Here is a 19675-nt window from a genome sequence, read left to right as displayed (position 1 = left end):
TATTACCTGTATGAGCTGTCTGCATGTGTCCCTGCCACCAAGACTTTTCCTGAACCCCTAAACTATAGAATTTTCTTCCTTCTTGTGTTTTTCTATCATCCTTTAACCATTCCATCTTTGAGGGGTCAGGTTTCCAAACACCTGAGTAGCTCTGATTAATTTCTTCATTCTATTTCTCTTTAATTTCTTTCCACACAAGAAGGCTTTGATTAGAGCATGTTTTGCTTGTGCCAAACTGTTTTCTATAAAAAGAAAGAAGGACCTAAGCTAGAGTGTACAACACCAGACTTGTGGGGATAATGTACATTTTTATACTGGAGAAGTTCCAGAGGTAGAGAGGGAATATTATAGAAGTGTGGGAGCTGTGATATGGGTTGGACAAGAGGATATGGAATTACTCATTTGAGAAAAAGGAGGAAAACTGGAGATATGACAGCATCAGACAAGCTTCTGAATGGGTTTGATAAGGTAAACATAGATAAGTTTTTAGAAGAAGTGCCAAGTTGATGAGCATGCACAACAAAAAACAAAGAAAATTATAAGTTGCCAAAGATGCAAAGAAGTATTTCTATAGGAATAGAATTGTGAACATATGGAAGATACTAAGAGAGGGAACTGCAAATGCAGACAGTGTAAATAAGTTAAAAAAAATTTTTTTACAGAAGAAAGTTTAAGATTAAACCTCACCTGTGTTGAACTTTCTCCCTTTAGTGGAAAAATAGGGGATAGGGGAGAAAAAATACTTCCCACATATTCCCCGCCTGTCGTAGAAGGTGACTAAAGGGGGCAGGAGCGGGGGGCTGGAAACCCTCCCCTCCTTGTATTTCAATTTCTGAAAAGGGATACAGAAGGAGTCAAGCGGGGATTGCTTATTCCCCTCGAAGGCTCAGACTGGGGTTTCTGAATGTGTGTGGATGTAACTAAGATGAGAAGAAAGGAGAGATAGGAAGTATGTTTGAGGAAAGAAACCTGAATGTTCTGGCTTTGCATGAAACAAAGCTCAAGGGTAAAGGGGAAGAATGGTTTGGGAATGTCTTTGGAGTAAAGTCAGGGGTTGGTGAGTGGACAAGAGCTAAGGAAGGAGGAGCACTACTCCTGAAGCAGGAGTTGTGGGAATATGTTATTAGTGTGTAAGAAAGTAAATACACAGTCATGTACGTATATACACAGTTATGTATTCATACTTGCTTGCCTTCATCCATTTCTGGTGCTACCCCGCCCCACAGAAAAACAACATCTCTGTTCCCTGCTTCAGCAAGGTAGCTCCAGGAAAAACACAAAAAAAGTCCACACTCATTCTCTATCTCATGTTTAATTGACCAAAATCACAGCTCCACATCCAGGCCCCACAGACCTTTCCATGGTTTACTCCAGACATTTCACATGACCTGGTTCAGTCCATTGACAGCACTTCAACCCCCATATACCACATCACTCCATTTCACTCTATTCCTCGCACACCTCTCACCCTCCTGTATGTTCAGGTCCTGATCTCTTGTAATCTTTTTCACTCCATCCGTCCACCTCTAATTTAGTCTTCTGCCTCTCTTTGTTCCCTCCACCTCTGACACATATATCCTGTTTGACAGTCTTTCCTTACTCCTTTTCTCCATATGTCCAAACCATTTCATCACACCCTCTTCTCTCTCAACCACACACTTTTTATTTCCACTCATCTCTCTCACCCTTTCATTACTTAATCAAACCATCTCACTTCACATATTGTCTTCATTTCCAACATATCCACCCTCCTCTGCGCAACCTATCTATAGCCCATGCCTCGCAACCATGAAACATTATTGGAACTACTATTCCTTCAGACATACCCATTTTTGCTCTCCGAGATAATGTTCTCTCCTTCCACACATTCCTCATTGCTCTTTCTCTATGTTCAGGCTAACATGTATTTTAGTTTTATTGTAATCACTAAAATTCCTCACATCTTTCTCACCATTTTATTTCTGTTAAAGGCTAATTTTCATTAAGGTTATCTCTGTGAAGAAGATTTTCTTTAGCAAAGTATTCTGCTTTGAGTTTTGATGGCATACTTACTATGTAAAAATGATTATACAGTTTGATATATATCAAAATTCTAATGTCTCTCATTCTGTTGTACCCCTAGCTATCTTGGATTTGGTGGACGCTATGGGTGGTTTTTACCTGCAAAACTTCTTACTTCACATGAATTTATAGTTGAACACTGGAGATCTTTCATCACCTCAAATTCTCCAGCTCTCCATCTGTTTTCAAGGACACCTCAAGGTTAGTGATGATATAATTTGTTTTCCAGTTGTAGTTTGCTAAGCCAGTAAAAAGGTGCAATAGTACTTCAGTGCTTATTAGAATAACGTTTTCTCGGAAATGTTTAGCTACAAAAGTAAAAGAAAATACATAAGATTATTCATATGATTGTGAAGGGTAAGCTTTTTGTGATTAGTGCAGGTCTGTATGCTTTTCACACTATCTTGAAGTCTTCTGTTCACTCTTTAGCTGGCTCTAAGTGGTAGACTTGGTAATTACACACAGTTGTATGCTAGGTTCTTTCATCAATATTTTCCTAGTTTTGAAATGGAAATGGTGAAGAGCTTGTGGATTTGTGTGCTGAAAAAGGACGGGTGATTGGGGATACCTGGTTTAAAAAGAGAGATATACATAAGTATACGTATGTGAGTTGAGGTGGTCGGAGGGCGATATTGAATTACATGTTAATTGATGATCATGTAAAAGAGAGATTTTTGGATGTTAGTGTGCTGAGAGGAACAGTGGAAGGGATGTCTGATCACTATCTTGTGGAGGCAAAGGTGAAGATTTGTAAATGTTTTCAAAAAAGAAGAGAGAATGTTGGGGAGAAGAGAGTGGTGAGAATATGTGAGCTTGGAAAGGAAACTTGTGTCAGGAAGTACCAGGAGAGATTGAGTGTAAAATGGTAAAAGGTGAGAGCGATTGACATGAGGGGAGTGGGTGAAGAATGAGATGCATTTAGGGAAGCAGTGATGGCTTGCACAAAAGATGCACATGGCATGAGAAAGGTAGGGGGAGGGCAGATTAGAAAGGGTAGTGAGTGGTGGGAAGAAGAGTGCAAGTGACTGGGAGATGTATAAAAGAAAGCAGCAGGAGGTCAAGAGAAAGGTGCAGTTGTTGAAAAAGAGGAAATGAGAGTTAGGTTGAGAGAGTATCATTAGATTTAGGAAGAATAAAAAGATATTTTGGAAGGAGGTAAATAATGTGCATAAGAAAAGAGAACAAATGGGAACATTGTTGAAGGGGGCGAGTGGGGAAGTAATAACAGGTAGTGATGAAGTGAGAAGGAGGTGGAGTGAGTATTTTGAAGGTTTGTTAAATATGTTTGATGATAGTGTGGCAGATATAGGGTGTTTTGGTTGGGTAGGTGTGCAAAGTGAGAGGGTGATGAAGAATGGTTTGGTGAAGAGAGAAGTAGTTAGAGCTTTGTGGAAGATGAAATCTGGCAAGGTGGCTGGTTTGGATGGCATTGCAGTAGAATTTATTAAAAAAAGGGGATGACTGTGTTGTTGATTAGTTGGTAAGGATATTCAGTGTATGTATAGATCGCGGTGAAATACCTGAGAATTGGCAGAATGCATGTATAGTGCCATTGTACAAAGGCAAAGGGGATAAAGGTGAGTGTTCAAATTACAGAAGCATAAGTTTGTTGAGTATTCCTGGGAAATTACATGTGAGGGTATTGACTGAGGAGGTGAAGAGATCAGATTGGGGAAAAGCAGTGTGTTTGCTTTGAAGAATGTGTGTGAGAAATATATATAAAAACAGATGGATTTGTATGTAGCATTTGTGGATCTGGAGAAGGGTTATGGTAGAGTTGATAGAGATGCTTTGTGGAAGGTTTTAACGAGTGTATGGTGTGGAAGGTAAGTTGCTAGAAGCAGTGAAAAGTTTTTACCAAGGATGTAAAGCATGTGTATGAGTTGGAAGAGAGAATGTATATCCCTGGGGTAGGAGAAAAAGACTTCTACATCTGTATTCCTTGCATGTTGTAGAAGGCTACTAAAGGGAATGGGTGCAGGGTACCACCACCTCCTCCTCCTCCTCCTCCTCCTCTTCCTCTTCCTCTTCCTTTCCTCCTCCTCCTCCTCCTCCTCCTCCTCTCCTCCTCCTCCTCCTCCTCCTCCTCCTCCTCCTCCTCCTCCTCCTCCTCCTCCTCCTCCTTCTCCTCCTCCTCTCAGGCTAGGGTGTCGAAATATGTGTGCATGTAACTATCATGAGAAGTGAGGAGAGATAGGTAATATGTTTGATGAAAGAAACTTGAATGTTCTGGCTTGGGTGATACTAAGCTCAAGGGTAAAGGGAAAGAATGGTTTTGAAATGTCTTAAAGTCAGGGGTAGGTCATAGGACAAGGGCTAAGAAAGGAGAAGCACTGTTACGGAAGCAGGAGTTGTTGTGGGAATGTGTGATAGAATGTGAGGATGTAAATTTCAGAATGATGTGGGTAAAATTGAAAGTGGATAGTGAAATATGGGTTATTAGTGCTTATGCATTTGGCCATGAGAAGTAAGGTCATGAAATGCAAGTGATTTGGGAGCAGCTGAGTAAGTGTGCAAGCAGTTTTGAGTAAGATGCCAGATATTAATGATGGTTGAATTAATTGTGAGGGTGATTAATGTGGTATTTTAGGTTGTAATTGGGGGGATTGAGGGTATTCAGAAGTGTGAAAGGAAATGTTGAACTGCTTGTGAAGTTGTGTGCTGATAAAGGACTGGTGATTGGGAATATCTGGTCAAATTCCAAATTCTCGAAATCTTTTTTTTTCATTCCTCCATCTCCAATTTGGTCTCCCCCTCCATTTCTCCTCTTTTGACACATGCCCAAACAGTTTCAACTTATCCTCTTCATCTCTTTCATAACCAAACTTTTCTTATTACCTCTCCTCTCTCTTACCCATTTTTGGCTTACGTGATCAAACCACTTAATCCCACATATTGTTCTCAAACAATTAATTTCTAACAGATCCACCTTCCTTCGCACATCCTTGTCTATAGCCCATGCTTCACATCCATACATCATTGTGGAGAATACTATACCTTCAAACATCCCCATTTTCATTTTAACAGATTGCAATCTCCCTTTCCACACAGCCCTCAGTGATCCTAAAACTTTCATCTCCTCAACCACCCAGTGACTCCGCATCCATGGTTCCATTTGCTGCCTATTCCTCTCCCAGTTATATAAAACACTTCAGTTCCTCCAGATTTTTTCCATTTTATCCATTCAAACTCACACCCCAGTTAACCTGTTCCTATACCCATGCCTTTATTCACATTTACTCTTAACCTCCTTTCACATGCTCTCCCAAAGTTAGACTTCAGCTTCTGTAGTTTCTAACTCAAATCTGGCACTATTGCTGTGTCACCAGCAAACAACACTGGACTTACTTCTCTGGCCTTCCCTTACTCTCTACGGACTACTGCTTGCCACTCTTTCCGGGACTCATGCATTTACCTCCTCTACAACCTCATCCAAACACGTTAAACAACCATGGTGACATCACACACCCCTACTGTAGACACACCTTTACTTGGAACCATTAACTCTCCTCTTTTTATACTTGCGGATGCACCTTACTTTCTTGTTTAAAACTTCTCCCTGCTTCTAGTAGCTTTCATCCTACATCTTAAGACCCCTTAAGGCATTCCTATCAACCTTATCGCATGCTTCCAGTGCATATACAAATGCCTCATACAAATCCTTCTATTTCTGTAAGTGTTTCTCTCACACATTTTTCAAAGTAAACCCCAATCCACAATTCCTCTGCCACTCCTGTAACCACATTTTCTTTCCCCTACCTGATGCTCTGTTCTTGCTTTACCCTAAGTCACCACTCCCATGATACATACCAGTTACAATCAACAAAGCTATACCTCACTAATTTTAACACTCGTCTTTTTCCTCTGCCTTTATGCAATAGCACTTCACATGCATTCTGCCAATGCTCAAGCACCTCACCATGATCCATACTTACATTGAAAATCATAATTTATCAGTTGACAACCCATTCTCCTCCTTTCTTAAGAAATTCATCTTAGTTACCTTCCACTTCAGTTGCCTTGTCACATTTCATCTTCCACAAGGCTTTCACAGCATCTCTCTTTACCTGACCACTTTCCATGAGTCTTTCACTTTGCATTCCTCCCCAATTCAGACGCCTTACATTTGCCACTGTGTACTTCAAACACATTTAACAGTTCATCACAATACTCATTCCATCCTTCTCACATCATCATTATTTGTTACCAGTTCGCCATTTGCTTCCTTCGCCGATGTTCCAATTTGTTCTGTTTTCTCTCGCTATTAGCCTACTTCCAAAACACCTTATTCTCATTGGAGTGTACTGATATTGGAAATGATACTTGCCCTCTATTTCAGCCTTGCACCTTCCTCTTGAGCTTATGCTGATTTCCCTTTTACTTCTCTCAAGCATTTGCACCCCTTTTCTATGAGTTCCACCTATACACCTCCCGTTTCTCTTTCATTAGCAATTCAACATTTTCTTCCCACTAGTCAATATCCTTTTTCACAAGCTCACCTCCCACCTTTTGCATGCCACACTTTTCTTGGCCATGCTAGCATTGCTGCTCTAAAGACTTCCTCCTCTTAGCTTTAGTACTCTCATCTTTTGCCATTCTACACTTTCTCTCTTCTGGTGTTTCTTCACATAAGTCTTTTCCAAGCTCCCTTACTTTCACCACCTTCTCGTTTCTTCATAACCTACACTTAAAAAATCTTGGGAGGGCATGGTTTCCAATCTGCATTTGAAAATTTTCCCTTTTAGCATGACAGGCATGGAAGAACTAAATATATTATTGCTGAAATCAAAAGGTACAGTAGGAAAACATGAAACTGGAGCCCCAAATTCCTTAATGTATTCCGTACAGCCTTTAGGAACACTGGACTTTCAGTGGAAAAAGTTTAGAAGAGCTTTGATAGACTCCTTTATAGTATGAGAGACCATTTTCAATGTGTTAGATATGTAGAAGTATGGGTCACAGCCTCCAGCATGACGGATTAGTCTAGGAATGAGCTGTGGGAGGTAGATGAGCTGATGATATCATTGTAAAGTATACAAAGGTTAAGACTGATTTACAGTTTGTAAGTGTATTCTGACTCTGTTGATAGATATAATCAGGAGTTGGATTGCTGATGTGTAACAGCAGGATCAGGTAGTCAAGTAAATGTTTTTAATTGTATGTGAATAAGTAAATTCCTGAGACCAGTTATTTATTGTGGTTGTATGGGCTGCTGGACAAACATTTTTGAGCAATATGTGCAATACTGGAAAAGATAAAAGATGCAGCACCTAGTGCTTGAATTTTGTATGCTCAGTTGGATCAGTATTGATTTTTTTTATCCTTCCAGAACTGGATTTATTGTCTAGTAAGATGATAGACCCAGAAACAGGAGAATACTTCTGTCCAGCTAATCTTGGCTGTGAAAAGGGAATGTATACTCCGTCAAGGTGCAAACATAATCAAGAATGTGCTGTCCTCTTTGCATCATATGCAGGTAAATTTTTTTTATGAATCTATTCCTGTATTTTTTCTTAAATTTGTTACTTCTTTTCATATTTTCGCACTAGATTATTCATAGTTATTGTTTAAGTTGCAGTTTTATATTCACAGATGTAACTCTCCTCATCATATGCAATGTCATGAACTAGATATTCTAGGCTTTATGAAGTGTGCAATTTGCTGTACATCTTTAACCCTTTTGATATAGGCTAGGGTTATAAAAGTTGATTTGAATAGACAGATGAAATTTATTAGTATCATCCATTTTAACAACCACATATATTTAATCCTAGCATGTCATATACACTTATACCTTGGCAAGGTGCTCGGCATTTGAATTTTGGCACACTGCATACTGTTTAAGTCCATTAAAGCTAGCACATCTACCTCTGCTATCACATTACTTTGTTCTTCGTGGAGATTGAGTCTTTCTCTAATGTTATACTCAGAATCATTGTACGTGGTCACCTGGTATGTCTGGATATGATAGTTGGTTGTTATCTTCATATGGGTTCCCCAAAGTCTTTTCACTTTATCCTGCAGAGTAGCAAGGGATGGGCTGCAGGGGTAGCAGCTGATATCCTACCACCATTGTTATCTCTGGATATCTGAGCCTTGAGGATTTTTCTTGAGACTAATTAAAGTTGCAGGTGATACATTGCATAAGTAGATTCCTCTAGTGAGTACAGGAACCCATTGGTTCCTTTTATTAAAGGTGGAAATATCAAGACGTTATCGCTTACATACATAGGTCACCTGTGTAACAGACATTAGGATTTTAGAAATTCACCCTTATGGAAATTGTAAATCATGACCACTAAATTTATTTATTTATTTATTTTTTTTTTTTTTTTGCTTTGTCGCTGTCTCCCGCGTTTGCGAGGTAGCGCAAGGAAACAGACGAAAGAAATGGCCCAACCCACCCCCATACACATGTATATACATACGTCCACACACGCAAATATACATACCTACACAGCTTTCCATGGTTTACCCCAGACGCTTCACATGCCTTGATTCAATCCACTGACAGCACGTCAACCCCGGTATACCACATCGCTCCAATTCACTCTATTCCTTGCCTTCCTTTCACCCTCCTGCATGTTCAGGCCCCGATCACACAAAATCTTTTTCACTCCATCTTTCCACCTCCAATTTGGTCTCCCTCTTCTCCTCGTTCCCTCCACCTCCGACACATATATCCTCTTGGTCAATCTTTCCTCACTCATTCTCTCCATGTGCCCAAACCATTTCAAAACACCCTCTTCTGCTCTCTCAACCACGCTCTTTTTATTTCCACACATCTCTCTTACCCTTACGTTACTTACTCGATCAAACCACCTCACACCACACATTGTCCTCAAACATCTCATTTCCAGCACATCCATCCTCCTGCGCACAACTCTATCCATAGCCCACGCCTCACAGCCATACAACATTGTTGGAACCACTATTCCTTCAAACATACCCATTTTTGCTTTCCGAGATAATGTTCTCGACTTCCACACATTCTTCAAGGCTCCCAGAACTTTCGCCCCCTCCCCCACCCTATGATCCACTTCCGCTTCCATGGTTCCATCCGCTGCCAGATTCCACTCCCAGATATCTAAAACACTTCACTTCCTCCAGTTTTTCTCCATTCAAACTCACCTCCCAAATGACTTGACCCTCAACCCTACTGTACCTAATAACCTTGCTCTTATTCACATTTACTCTTAACTTTCTTCTTTCACACACTTTACCAAACTCAGTCACCAGCTTCTGCAGTTTCTCACATGAATCAGCCACCAGCGCTGTATCATCAGAGAACAACAACTGACTCACTTCCCAAGCTCTCTCATCCCCAACAGACTTCATACTTGCCCCTCTTTCCAAAACTCTTGCATTCACCTCCCTAACAACCCCATCCATAAACAAATTAAACAACCATGGAGACATCACACACCCCTGCCGCAAACCTACATTCACTGAGAACCAATCACTTTCCTCTCTTCCTACACGTACACATGCCTTACATCCTCGATAAAAACTTTTCACTGCTTCTAACAACTTGCCTCCCACACCATATATTCTTAATACCTTCCACATATGCCACATATCATATGCCTTCTCCAGATCCATAAATACTACATACAAATCCATTTGCTTTTCTAAGTATTTCTCACATACATTCTTCAAAGCAAACACCTGATCCACACATCCTCTACCACTTCTGAAACCACACTGCTCTTCCCCAATCTGATGCTCTGTACATGCCTTCACCCTCTCAATCAATACCCTCCCATATAATTTACCAGGAATACTCAACAAACTTATACCTCTGTAATTTGAGCACTCACTCTTATCCCCTTTGCCTTTGTACAATGGCACTATGCACGCATTCCGCCAATCCTCAGGCACCTCAACATGAGTCATACATACATTAAATAACCTTACCAACCAGTCAACAATACAGTCACCCCCTTTTTTAATAAATTCCACTGCAATACCATCCAAACCTGCTGCCTTGCCGGCTTTTATCTTCCGCAAAGCTTTTACTACCTCTTCTCTGTTTACCAAACCATTTTCCCTAACCCTCTCACTTTGCACACCACCTCGACCAAAACACCCTATATCTGCCACTCTATCATCAAACACATTCAACAAACCTTCAAAATACTCACTCCATCTCCTTCTCACATCACCACTACTTGTTATCACCTTCCCATTTGCGCCCTTCACTGAAGTTCCCATTTGCTCCCTTGTCTTACGCACTTTATTTACCTCCTTCCAGAACATCTTTTTATTCTCCCTAAAATTTAATGATACTCTCTCACCCCAACTCTCATTTGCCCTTTTTTTTCACCTCTTGCACCTTTCTCTTGACCTCCTGTCTCTTTCTTTTATATGTCTCCCACTCAATTGCATTTTTTCCCTGCAAAAATCGTCCAAATGCCTCTCTCTTATCTTTCACTAATACTCTTACTTCTTCATCCCACCACTCACTACCCTTTCTAATCAACCCACCTCCCACTCTTCTCATGCCACAAGCATCTTTTGCGCAATCCATCACTGATTCCCTAAATACATCCCATTCCTCCCCCACTCCCCTTACTTCCATTGTTCTCACCTTTTTCCATTCTGTACGGACTGTAAATTTGCCCTTGTGAAAATTTATAGGGAAGAAAGAATACTTCCCACTTATTCCTGCATGTCGTAGAAGGTGACTAAAGGGGTGGGAGTGGGGGTTGGAAATCCTCCCCTCCTGTTTTTACTTTTCCAAAAGAAAGAACTGAGAAGAGAGCCAAGTGAGGATATTCCTTCAAAGGCTTAGTTCTCTGTTCTTAACGCTACCTTGCTAATGCGGAAAATGGCAAATATGTACACACAAAAAAATTAAGATATTCAATACTCTGTGTAAAGAACAGCTAACTTGGCCAAAATTGTAATTTTTAAGACATTTAGATCACTTTATTAAAAAGAGAAAGAATTGTGTATTGAATATAGGTAGCCATTTTGCTGAAAAGACTCAGTTGAGATGATATCACAGAACTGGGAGGTCATAATATTTACAGGTTAACTATGTACTACCCCTGCCTTTTGGCAAAATGGTAGGAGCAATAGATAGAAGCAGTAGTTAGCAACACTTAGGCAGGAGCATTAGGTATTAGTAGTAGTTAGGAACATTAGGCAGGAGCATTAGGTAGAAGTAGTCAGTAGGAACATTATGCAGGAGCATTAGGTAGAAGTAGTCAGTAGGAACATTAGGTAGGAGCCTCTGCAAACACTGTGTTGGAGTTGCCCTTTGCCAGTGTCCTGTTAAGGTTGAGGCTTTAAAGGCTAAGAAATGGCTTTGGAGTGTACTAGTCATGGAGACTATTGTCATGGCAACCCCACTGAGGGAGTTTCAGATGGGAATAAGCATCAGAGATGTAGATAGATAGATACCAGCAAAGTTTTACATATTGGTTGTAAAGACGAAAAGGCAAGCTACATATAGTTTCTGTTGAACTGCAAAAGGTAAATGAATAAAAAGACTAGGGTGTAAGTCTCTGGAAACCTAAATCAAAGTAAACAGTACACAGAAGCAGTAAAAAGAGTGAACAAAATTCTTTGATTCATAAATTACCTTTGAATTTAAGCCCAGGGAAACAATCCTTGCTCTTTACAATTCATTGATTTGTCAACATTAGAATATTGTTTTCAGTTTTGGTCACCCTACCTATAAAAGAAAATGGACAGGTTGGAGAGGGTGAAGTGTCTCACTACAAAGATGATTCTTAGGCTGAGAAACAAATCCTACAAGGGCAGATTAAATGACTTGAATCTATTTAGCTTAGAAAAGAGAAGGTTAAGACATGGTTTAATACAAGTATTCAAAATTGTCAAAGACTTTGATAATCTTGATCTGTGACACTCATTACTTTAGACTTTTTTCATCAGATTTTGCTCTTGATAATGGATACAAACTTATGGGCAAATGTTTTACCATAGATGAGTTGCCAATTAGGGTGTTTGAAAGCAGTACTGACAATATGTTTAAGATTAGACTTGATAGGTATTTTGCTTCAAGTCTACACTTTACATTATTTGTGCCCCCTTCACATTAACAATTTATGTGTTATTGTTTTTTGATTATCTGTAAACCTTCTAACGTTTCCCCACACTAATCTACGAGTTTCTGATATCATCCACTATCACAAACAGTTTCAAAAGGATCCAGTCGTTAGATGCTGTTTGATTTCCTTGCATTCCTTTCTATTGAGTACTCAAGCATTATATTACATGTTAACTCACGCATCAGTTATCAAACGTACTCATTGTTTTTGGAGTGTGCATGCCACTATCAGGCGAAGGAATATGGGTTCCTCCAAAGGAACATAGCATCCTCCTCAGCCGTAGGCCTGTTGTTTTCCTGATGTACAGTCCTTCATCAATAAATTGAATAAGCAATATTTCAAAATTTTGTTGAAATTGTCATAAACTTTCAAAGATAAACATAGGCAATGTTTTGTAACACTTTTGTACTCTCTTCATTCACCACATTACTCATACATTTTAATATATGTTGCATCATTTATGTCATCACACACCAACACACATTGTATGTGGAGTGATGCATGCTGCTTTTGCTTCCTGCCAAGAAACACTGTTTCCCTAAAAATAACACAGCTTGGAAAGTGTATGTCATGAAGTCGTTATTCTTTGTGAATTGATTTTATTGATTCCAGCTGCAATTGCACCTGTAGAGCTCAGCATCTCTGCCTTGGGATGCATAAAAACTGATATTGAAAATTGTCAAAATCAAGAAAGACTACACAGATTAGTCCTGTTTTAAGTTGAAAAAGTATTAACGAGACTTTGAGGCAAGCCTGATCTTTATACCAAAGCAGTTGATTATTTTACTCTGAAGCCAAGAATTCCATTCATCTGTATCTAATATATTATGTAAGGGGAAATGATAATAGTTAGTGATGGAGTAAGGAGATGTACTGAGTATTTTGAAGAGTTGTTAAATGTGTTTCAGGATAGATTGGCATATGTAGGGGTGTTTAAGTCTGGGTGGTAAGCAAAGTCAGTGAGTCAGGGAGAGTGGTTTGGTGATAATAGAAGTGGTGAAAGCCTTGCGGAAGATGAGATTCGGTATTGCAGTTGAATTTGTTAAGAAAAGTGGTGACTCTGTTGTTGATTGGTTGGTAAGGATATTCAGTGTATGTATGGATCATGGTGAAGTGCCAAAGGATTGGAGGAATGCACATATAGTGCCTATGTTTAAATGCAAAGGGGATAAAGTTGAGTGTTCAAACTACAGAAGCATAACTTTGTTAAGTACACCAAGAAAATTATAAGGGAGGGTATTGATTGAGAGGGTGGATGCATGCACAGAGCATCAGATTAGGGAGGAGCAGTGTGGTTTCAGAAGTGGTAGAGGATATGTGAACCAGATGTTTGCTTTGAAGAATGTGTGTGAGAAATACGTAGAAAAACAGAAGGATTTGTATGTAGCATTTATGGATCTGGTGAAGGTGTATGATGGGTTGAGAGATTGCAGTTGAATTTATTAAGAAAAGTGGTGACTGTATTGTTGATTGGTTGGTGAGGATATTCAGTGTATGTATGGATCATGGTGAAGTGCCGAAGGATTGGAGGAATGCACACATAGTGCCTCTGTATAAAGGCAAAGGAGATAAAGGTGAGTGTTCAAGCTACAGAAGCATAACTTTGTTAAGTACACTAAGAAAATTTTATAGGAGGGTATTGATTGAGAGGGTGGGTGCATGTACAGAGCATTAGGGAGGAGCAGTGTGGTTTCAGAAGTGGTAGAGGATGTGTGGATCAGATGTTTGCTTTGGAGAATGTGTGTGAGAAATACATAGAAAAACAAAAGGATTTGTATGTAGCATTTATGGATCTGATGAAGGCATATGATGGGTTGAGAGATTCTTTGTGGAAGTCCGTAAGAATATATGGTGTTGGAGGTAAGCTACTAGAAGCAGAAAACTTTTTATCAAGGGTGTAAGGCATGTGTACGAGTAGGAAGAGAGGAGAGTGATTGGTTCCCAGTGAAGGCCAGTCTGTGGCAAGGGTGTGTGGTGTCACCATGGTTGTTTAATTTGTTTATAGATGGGGTTGTTAGGGAGGTAAATGCAAGAGTTTTGGAGATAGGGGTGAGTATGCAGTCTGTTGGGAAGTGAGTCAGTTAGTTGTTGTTTGCTGATGATACAGCACTGGTGGCTGATTCGAGTTTGAAACTGCAGAAGTTGGTGACTGAGTTTGGAAATGTGTTTGAAAAGAGAAAGTTTATAGTAAATGTGAATAAAAGCAAGGTTATTAGTTTCAGCCTGGTTGAGGGACATGTTAGTTGGGATGTAAGTTTTGAATGGAGAGACATTGGGGGAAGTGAAGTGATTTAGATATCTGGGAGTGGACTTGGCAGCAGATTGAATCATGGAAGTGGAAGTGAGTCATCGGTTGGGGGAGAGGATGAAGGTTCTTGGAATGATGAAGAATATCTGGAAAGAGAGAACATTGTCTCGGAGAGAAAAAATGGGTGTTTGAAGGAATAGTAGTTACAACAATATGATATGGTTGCAAGGAATGGGCTATAGAAAGGGTTGTGTGGAGAAGATTGGGTGTATTGGAAATTAAATGTTTGAGGAGATTATGTGATGTGAGGTGGTTTGATGAGTAAGTAATGAAAGTGTAAGAGAGTTGTTTGGGAATAAAAAGAGAGTGGTTGAGAAAGCAGAAGAGGGTGTGTAGAAATGGTTTGGACATATGGAAAGAATGAGTGAGGAAAGGTTGACATAGAGGATGTATGTGTCAGAAGTGGAGGGAACATGAAAAAGCAGACCAAATTGGAGATGGAAGGATGAAGCGAAAAAGATTTCAGCAATTTAGGCCTGAACAGTTCATGCAGGAGGGTGAAAGGCATGCATGGAATAGAATGAATTGGAACGATTTGGTATACTGGGTCAATGTGCGTTCAGTGGACTTAACCTGGGTATGTGAAGTATTTAGGGTAAACCACAGAAAAGTCTGTGGGGCTTGGGTGTGGATAGGGAGGTGTGGTTTTGGTGCATTACACATGACAGCTAGAGAATGTATGTGAGCGGATGTGGCCTTTCTTTGTCTTGGTGCTACCTTTGCTGAGGCAGGGGGTGGTGATGTGGTTTCCTTTGGGGCTGGGTGGTGGCGGAAATATATATTTATATATTATCCTTGGAGGAGGTGAATGCAAGAGTTTTGGAAAGAGGGGCAAGTATGAAGTCTGTTGGGGATGAGAGAGCTTGGGAAGTGAGTCAGTTGCTGTTCGCTGATGATACAGCGCTGGTGGCTGATTCATGTGAGAAACTGCAGAAGCTGGTGACTGAGTTTGGTAAAGTGTGTGAAAGAAGAAAGTTAAGAGTAAATGTGAATAAGAGCAAGGTTATTAGGTACAGTAGGGTTGAGGGTCAAGTCAATTGGGAGGTGAGTTTGAATGGAGAAAAACTGGAGGAAGTGAAGTGTTTTAGATACCTGGGAGTGGATCTGGCAGCGGATGGAACCATGGAAGCGGAAGTGGATCATAGGGTGGGGGAGGGGGCGAAAATTCTGGGAGCCTTGAAGAATGTGTGGAAGTCGAGAACATTATCTCGGAAAGCAAAAATGGGTATGTTTGAAGGAATAGTGGTTCCAACAATGTTGTATGGTTGCGAGGTGTGGGCTATGGATAGAGTTGTGCGCAGGAGGATGGATGTGCTGGAAATGAGATGTTTGAGGACAATGTGTGGTGTGAGGTGGTTTGATCGAGTAAGTAACGTAAGGGTAAGAGAGATGTGTGGAAATAAAAAGAGCGTGGTTGAGAGAGCAGAAGAGGGTGTTTTGAAATGGTTTGGGCACATGGAGAGAATGAGTGAGGAAAGATTGACCAAGAGGATATATGTGTTGGAGGTGGAGGGAACGAGGAGAAGAGGGAGACCAAATTGGAGGTGGAAAGATGGAGTGAAAAAGATTTTGTGTGATCGGGGCCTGAACATGCAGGAGGGTGAAAGGAGGGCAAGGAATAGAGTGAATTGGAGCGATGTGGTATACCGGGGTTGACGTGCTGTCAGTAGATTGAATCAAGGCATGTGAAGCGTCTGGGGTAAACCATGGAAAGCTGTGTAGGTATGTATATTTGCGTGTGTGGACGTATGTATATACATGTGTATGGGGGTGGGTTGGGCCATTTCTTTCGTCTGTTTCCTTGCGCTACCTCGCAAACGCGGGAGACAGTGGCAAAAAAAAAAAAAAAAAAATTCCTTGGGGATAAGGGAGAAAGTATGCTTCCCACATATTCCTTGCATGTTGTAGAAGGCGACCAATAGGGGTTAGAGTGGGGGAGCTGGAAATCCAACCCTCTTGTTTCACTTTCCCAAAAGAAGGAACAGAGGAGGGGGCCAAGTGAGGAGTCTTCCCTTTAAAGCTCTGTCTTCTGATCTTGAACTCTACCTTGCTAATGCAGGAAATGGCAAATATATGTATTAAAAAGAAAATCTTGTGGGCATATGTATGTGTATGTGCTTATATATGTGTATTGTGAGTAGTTAGGTCTTTCTTTGTCTGTTTTCTGGTGCTGCCTTACAGACATGAGGATTGGTGATCAACTATAATTAAATGAAATAGTAAGATGAGTATATTGTATTTATTTATTATTTATTTATTTATTTATTTATTATACTTAGTCACTGTCTCCTGCGTAGCAAGGTAGTGCAAGGTAACAGATGAAAGAATGGCCCAACCCACCCTCATACCCATGTATATACGTAAATGCCCTCACACGCACATATACTTACCTATACATTTCAACATATACATACACATATACATACACAGACATGTACATATTCATACATGCTGCCTTCATCCATTCATCCACCCTGCCACACATGAAATAGCTAGGAAAAGACAAAAAAAGCCACATTCGTTCACACTCATTCTCGAGCTGTCATGTGTAATGCACCGAAACCGCAGCTCCCTCTCTACATCCAGGCCCCACAAAACTTTCCATGGTTTGCCCCAGACGCTTCTCATTCCTTGGTTCAGTCCATTGACAGTATGTCAAACCTGGCATACCACATCGTTCCAGTTCACCCTATTCCTTGCACGCCTTTCACCCTCCTGTATGATCAGGCCCAGATCGCTCAAAATCTTTTTTACTCCATCCTTCCACCTCCAATTTGGTCTCCTGCTTCTCCTCGTTCCATCTCCCTCTGACACATATTGATATCATTCCTTTTATTTGAGATTGTTACATTCTCTAGCCTCTTGACATTTAGCCTTTATACTTTTGTTAGCATTTATTGTCATCCCATTCATATTTGCCTTTAAATGCATTATATTCAGCTGAATTTTAATTATCCCAGCAGTTTTCTGCCCACATTCTGTGACTTTAAGAGCATTTAGATCTCTTTGTATTCTCCTTTCTTATTTCATCCTTTACTTTCTGACAACTCCTGCCCCTATACCTCCCTGTTGAATTGTCTTTTGATAGGCCTCTGTTTTCTTGTGTGGGGAAGAGCAGTGTGGTTTCAGAAGTGGTAGAGGATATGTGGATCAGGTGTTTGCTTTGAAGAATGTATGTGAGAAATACTTAGAAAAGCAAATGGATCTGGAGAAGGCATATGATAGAGTTGATAGAGATGCTCTATGGAAGGTATTAAGAATATATGGTGTGGGAGGCAAGTTGTTAGAAGCAGTGAAAAGTTTTTATCGAGGATGTAAGGCATGTGTACGTGTAGGAAGAGAGGAAAGAGATTGGTTCTCAGTGAATGTTGGTTTGCGGCAGGGGTGTGTGATGTCTCCATGGTTGTTTGATTTGTTTATGGATGGGGTTGTTAGGGAGGTGAATGCAAGAGTTTTGGAAAGAGGGGCAAGTATGAAGTCTGTTGGGGATGAGAGAGCTTGGGAAGTGAGTCAGTTGTTGTTCGCTGATGATACAGCGCTGGTGGCTGATTCATGTGAGAAACTGCAGAAGTTGGTGACTGAGTTTGGTAAAGTGTGTGAAAGAAGAAAGTTAAGAGTAAATGTGAATAAGAGCAAGGTTATTAGGTACAGTAGGGTTGAGGGTCAAGTCAATTAGGAGATAAGTTTGAATGGAGAAAAACTGGAGGAAGTAAAGTGTTTTAGATATCTGGGAGTGGATCTGGCAGCGGATGGAACCATGGAAGCGAAAGTGGATCATAGGGTGGGGGAGAGGGCGAAAATTCTGGGAGCCTTGAAGAATGTGTGGAAGTCAAGAACATTATCTCGGAAAGCAAAAATGGGTATGTTTGAAGGAATAGTGGTTCCAACAATGTTGTATGGTTGCGAGGCGTGGGCTATGGATAGAGTTGTGCGCAGGAGGATGGATGTGCTGGAAATGAAATGTTTGAGGACAATGTGTGGTGTGAGGTGGTTTGATCGAGTAAGTAACGTAAGGGTAAGAGAGATGTGTGGAAATAAAAAGAGCGTGGTTGAGAGAGCAGAAGAGGGTGTTTTGAAATGGTTTGGGCACATGGAGAGAATGAGTGAGGAAAGATTGACCAAGAGGATATATGTGTCGGAGGTGGAGGGAACGAGGAGAAGTGGGAGACCAAATTGGAGGTGGAAAGATGGAGTGAAAAAGATTTTGTGTGATCGGGGCCTGAACATGCAGGAGGGTGAAAGGCGGGCAAGGAATAGAGTGAATTGGATCGATATGGTATACCGGGGTTGACGTGCTGTCAGTGGATTGAATCAGGGCATGTGAAGCGTCTGGGGTAAACCATGGAAAGCTGTGTAGGTATGTATATTTACGTGTGTGGACGTATGTATATACATGCATATGGGAGTGGGTTGGGCCATTTCTTTCATCTGTTTCCTTGCGCTACCTCACAAACGCGGGAGACAGCAAAAAAAAAAAAAAAAAAACGTATTATATTTCTATTCCTATTTTACCTGCACCTTTCTGTCAAAGCATGAATATTTCTTACTGCATTCACTGGAATGCTTGTAGATTTTACCTGCATTCTTTTATTCCAGTATATTATCCATTCAGAACATAATTTAACTTCTCATTTCATGTCTTTTGGTGTACCCAACAGGCTTCTGAAAAAAGTCTTGTTCAGTAAATTTCTCTGATAAGATCATAGGTTAGGAAAAAAGTGGCTATATACAATATCTTCACCTAATCCAGATATGAGTTTTATTTGGAACAGTGAGTAACAAGGGATAGGATACTTTGATCCTCCCTTTGTTAAAGGTACTTTTCTTTTTTTAAAGCAAATAAAGTTATTATTCATTAGATTAGATCATAAAGAAATTAAGTAACATATATTGGTGTATTGCCAAATACAGAATTTTCAAAATTTTACTTTCAGATTTGAATGTGACAAAGTTCCTCCGTGGCCAGATTGAATCTATGAAAGCTTTTGTCAAGGTGGTATGGATTGGACCTAACCTGGATCATGAATTTATCCGCCACAACAGTTATCTACATGGCACTGATGCTCGCTCAGTTCTCATATTCCACTGGTCGCCCTCCATTCTTCTAGAGCAGTTTAACTTTATATCTGTGGCCTTTCCACCATGCATTGATAGCACAGTTGTAAGTTCTTACCATGATATTCAGGGGACATGGAAAAGTACTTTTTCTGTGTGTAGAATGCCTGAA

General features: G+C 40.4%; 1 protein-coding gene across 1 annotated transcript in view; it reads left to right on the top strand.

The window, feature by feature from the left end:
- The window catches only part of LOC139765858 (uncharacterized), a 378458-nt gene that overhangs the window by 210620 nt on the left and 148163 nt on the right, over nucleotides 1-19675 (top strand). Inside the window, exons 6-8 of the mRNA XM_071693716.1 lie at nucleotides 2123-2262; nucleotides 7391-7537; nucleotides 19383-19609. Of these exons, the coding sequence (XP_071549817.1) occupies nucleotides 2123-2262; nucleotides 7391-7537; nucleotides 19383-19609 (514 nt within the window). The remainder of the gene's footprint in view (nucleotides 1-2122; nucleotides 2263-7390; nucleotides 7538-19382; nucleotides 19610-19675) is intronic.

The sequence above is a fragment of the Panulirus ornatus genome, chromosome 56 (assembly GCF_036320965.1).
Source record: "Panulirus ornatus isolate Po-2019 chromosome 56, ASM3632096v1, whole genome shotgun sequence".
Taxonomy (NCBI): Eukaryota; Metazoa; Arthropoda; class Malacostraca; order Decapoda; family Palinuridae; genus Panulirus; species Panulirus ornatus.
The sequence above is the reverse complement of the archived record's forward strand: the minus strand, read 5'-3'. Positions and strand labels throughout refer to the sequence as shown.